General features: G+C 40.6%; 1 protein-coding gene across 2 annotated transcripts in view; it reads right to left on the bottom strand.

The window, feature by feature from the left end:
• Window positions 1–3956, bottom strand: part of LOC110458645 — a 25122-nt gene that overhangs the window by 14482 nt on the left and 6684 nt on the right. The window contains exon 1 of one of the 2 annotated variants that reach the window (XM_021510439.1): window positions 189–928. The exons of the other annotated variant lie outside the window; for it this stretch is intronic. Within the exon in view, the coding sequence (XP_021366114.1) occupies window positions 189–265 (77 nt within the window). The 5' untranslated portion in view covers window positions 266–928. Of the gene's footprint in view, window positions 1–188; window positions 929–3956 lie in introns of those variants that run through there. 2 annotated transcript variants of the gene reach the window in all.

The raw sequence follows: 3956 nt of genomic DNA, 5'->3' as shown, positions 1-3956 counted from the left end.
TGTTACCTGTATGTTACGTGTAATGTTACCTGTATGTTACGTGTAATGTTACCTGTATGTTACGTGTAATTTTACCTGTATGTTACGTGTAATGTTACCTGTATGTTACGTGTAGTTACCTGTATGTTACGTGTAATGTTACCTGTATGTTACGTGTAATGTTACGTGACTGTGACCTGAGATTTTACCTGAGAGAATGATGACCGTCGAAAGGATCCGTCTGTATTGCCGGTAAGGCTATACAAAGTCCTGTGGCGACTGACATTGCTAACGTTTTGTGTGATCTCTCTATATCCTAGGTATAACAATCCATCAGGGATTCTGGCAATTTCAGTCCTCCGTAAATCCTATTAAGGATGGCTCGAATCCTTCCGATACCCGAAGGGCTCACAGATCTACGTATAATCCGAGTTTTGACGGTAACTACAGTCCCGTTCCCTTTCCTACGGCATACACAGTCCTTCGTATAGCCGGGTTTAGGATGTTTTGTGGACTGTCCTAACACTTAAACGTACGTGTGTTCTCGGTGACTTCTCAACTCGAACAAATAATTACCAAACCAAAGGTAATTGTCACTCAACAGCCCTACCCCACGGGTCCGTTACCGAGGCCCCGGGGTCACTACCGGTGATGTTAAAAACATATTTATGAATGTCGCATGTTAAACTCGTCAACTGAATGTCGAAGCGCGCTGTAATCAATTCGGTAAATAGTCCTTGGACCAGTGCCTGGGTTTTAACGCCAGTCTATGGCTGAACAGGAACAATGGCTGTAGAGTTTAACACTATGACAACTTCCATTGCGGCTTGTAAAATCTCAGACAATGACAAACAATCACGCAAGCTTTATACCAAATTTAAGGCTTCCTCTGTACCTTACAGGCCTGTATCTAATTTTTTTTTTCATGTTTTCATATTGCCAATGGATATAAACTGGGTAACAGTTCTGTTCGTTCTATCTGGTGGTCATTTTCTGAAATTCTCCCTGAAGCAAATGTTTATAGCATGTATGACTAAAGCTAACAATATGCTTATTTAAATCTGGGCCTGTACATGTGATTATGTATTAACCGTTAATTAACCGTACGCGTCGGTCGTTATCGCTCTGGTTCTTTTGGCAGAAACATGAAGCGATTATCGAATAAAAGGCGTAAATCAATATTGTCATTGTGCTTATGATTTATTCATTTTACAGTAAATGTAGCAGTTATAATCCGTGTGAGTGTTTTAAAGGCTCATACGATTCTTGGTCTGCCTGACCTCTGAATAACTACACTGAAATAATCCCCGATGGTTGATCAAGACAGGTTCCGAAATAACTCCCTGTCTAAACTTATAACGCCGAGAACTTCATTATTTATTCTATTTTCATTCATATATTTATTCATTTATTACTTTGATCTATTTGTTTTCGGATTAGGGTAACTTCTACATGAGTATACTATAGTATCCTAAAGTCTGTTATGAATTTCAGACAAAGACTGGAGTATCCTATAGTTTCTTATCCTTTTAGGACGGAGACTGGAGTATCCTATGATGTGTTATCCCTTTAGAACGGAGACTGGAGTATCCTATGATGTGTTATCCCTTTAGGACGGAGACTCGAGTATCCTATGATGTGTTATCCCTTTAGGACGGAGACTGGAGTATACTATGATGTTTATCGCTTAAGGACGGAGACTGGAGTATCCTATGATGTTTATCGCTTAAGGACGGAGACTGGAGTATCCTATGATGTGTTTTTCCTTTAGGACGGAGACTGGAGTATACTATGATGTGTTATCCCTTTAGGACGGAGACTCGAGTATCCTATGATGTGTTACCCCTTTAGGACGGAGACTGGAGTATCCTATGATGTGTTTTTCCTTTAGGACGGAGACTGGAGTATCCTATGATGTGTTATCCCTTTAGGACGGAGACTCGAGTATCCTATGATGTGTTATCCCTTTAGGACGGAGACTCGAGTATCCTATGATGTGTTACACCTTAAGGACAGAGACTGGAGTATCCTATGCTGTGTTACACCTTTTGGACCGAGACTGGAGTATCCTATAATGAGTTATCTCTTTAGGACGGAGACTGGAGTATCCTATCTGTGTTATCCCTTTAGGACGGAGACTCGAGTATCCTATGATGTGTTACACATTTAGGACGGAGACAAGAGTATACTATAATGTGTTATCCCTTTAGGAAGAAGACTGGAGTATCCTATGATGTATTACAAGTTTAGGACGGAGACTGGAGTATCCAACGATGTATTACACATTAAGGACGGAGACTAGAGTTTCCTATGATGTGTTACACCTTTAGGATGGAGACTGGAGTATACTACGATGTGTTACACCTTTAGGATGGAGACTAGAGTATACTACGATTTTTAACACCTTTAGGATGGAGACTGGAGTATACTACGATGTGTTACACCTTTAGGATGGACACTAGAGTATACTACAATGTCTTACACCTCTAGGATGGAGACTGGAGTATACTACGATGTGTTACACCTTTAGGATGGAGACTGGAGTATCATACGATGTGTAACACCTTTAAGATGGAGAGTGGAGTATACTAAGATGTGTTACACCTTTAGGATGGAGACTGGAGTATACTACGATGTTTTACACCTTTAGGATGGAGACTATAGTATACTACGATGTGTTACACCTTTAGGATGGAGACTGGAGTATACTACGATGTGTTCCACCTTTAGGATGGAGACTGGAGTATAATACGATGTGTTACACCTTTAGGATGGATACTCTAGTATCCTATAATGTGTTACACCTTTAGGATGGAGACTGGAGTATACTACGATGTGTTACACCTTTAGGATGGAGACTGGAGTATACTACGATGTGTTACACCTTTAGGATGGAGACTGGAGTATCCTACGATGTGTTATCCCTTTAGGATGGAGACTGGAGTATACTACGATGTGTCACACCTTTAGGATGGAGACTAGAGTATACTACGATGAGTTACACCTTTAGGATGGAGACTGGAGTATACTACGATGTGTTACGGCTTTAGGACGGAGACTGGAGTATACTACGATGTGTTACACCTTTACGATGGAGACTAGAGTATACTACGATGTGTTACACCTTTAGGATGTAGACTAGAGTATACTACGATGTGTTACACCTTTAGGATGCAGACTAGAGTATACTACGATGTGTTACACCTTTAGGATGTAGACTAGAGTATACTACGATGTGTTACACCTTTAGGATGCAGACTAGAGTATACTACGATGTGTTACACCTTTAGGATGTAGACTAGAGTATACTACGATGTGTTACACCTTTAGGATGGAGACTAGAGTATACTACGATGTGTTACACCTTTAGGATGGGGACTGGAGTATACTACGATGTGTTACACCTTTAGGATGGAGACTCTAGTATCCTATAATGTGTTATCCCTTTAGGATGGAGACTGGAGTATACTACGATGTGGTACACCTTTAGGATGGAGACTCTAGTAACCTATAATGTGTTATCCCTTTAGGATGGAGACTGGAGGATACTACGATGTGTTATCCCTTTAGGATGGAGACTGGAGTATACTACGATGTGTTACACCTTTAGGATGGAGACTGGAGTATACTATGATGTGTTACACCTTTAAGATGGAGACTAGAGTATACTACGATGTGTTACACTTTTAGGATGGAGACTGGAGTATCTCTTTAATTGATAGAGATATATCAATCAGTTGATGAGATATCTACTTAAATAAAGGAGATATCCCTTTTAGGTATGAAATAACAAGTTGGCTTGTTGCTTAACAGACTATAGACAAGATAAATCTGTACACCAGGGATAGATCCACTGGGAGTTTTCTGGCTTTGATCTTCAAACATCATCGCCGTTAGTTCGTCAACCAGAGCCTGTTCGTCAACCAGAGCCTGTTCGTCAACCAGAGCCTGTTCGTCAACCAGAGCCTGTTCGTCAA

This window comes from Mizuhopecten yessoensis, unplaced genomic scaffold, assembly GCF_002113885.1.
Source record: "Mizuhopecten yessoensis strain PY_sf001 unplaced genomic scaffold, ASM211388v2 scaffold9683, whole genome shotgun sequence".
NCBI lineage: Eukaryota > Metazoa > Mollusca > Bivalvia > Pectinida > Pectinidae > Mizuhopecten > Mizuhopecten yessoensis.
This window is presented reverse-complemented; position numbering and strand designations above follow the sequence as displayed.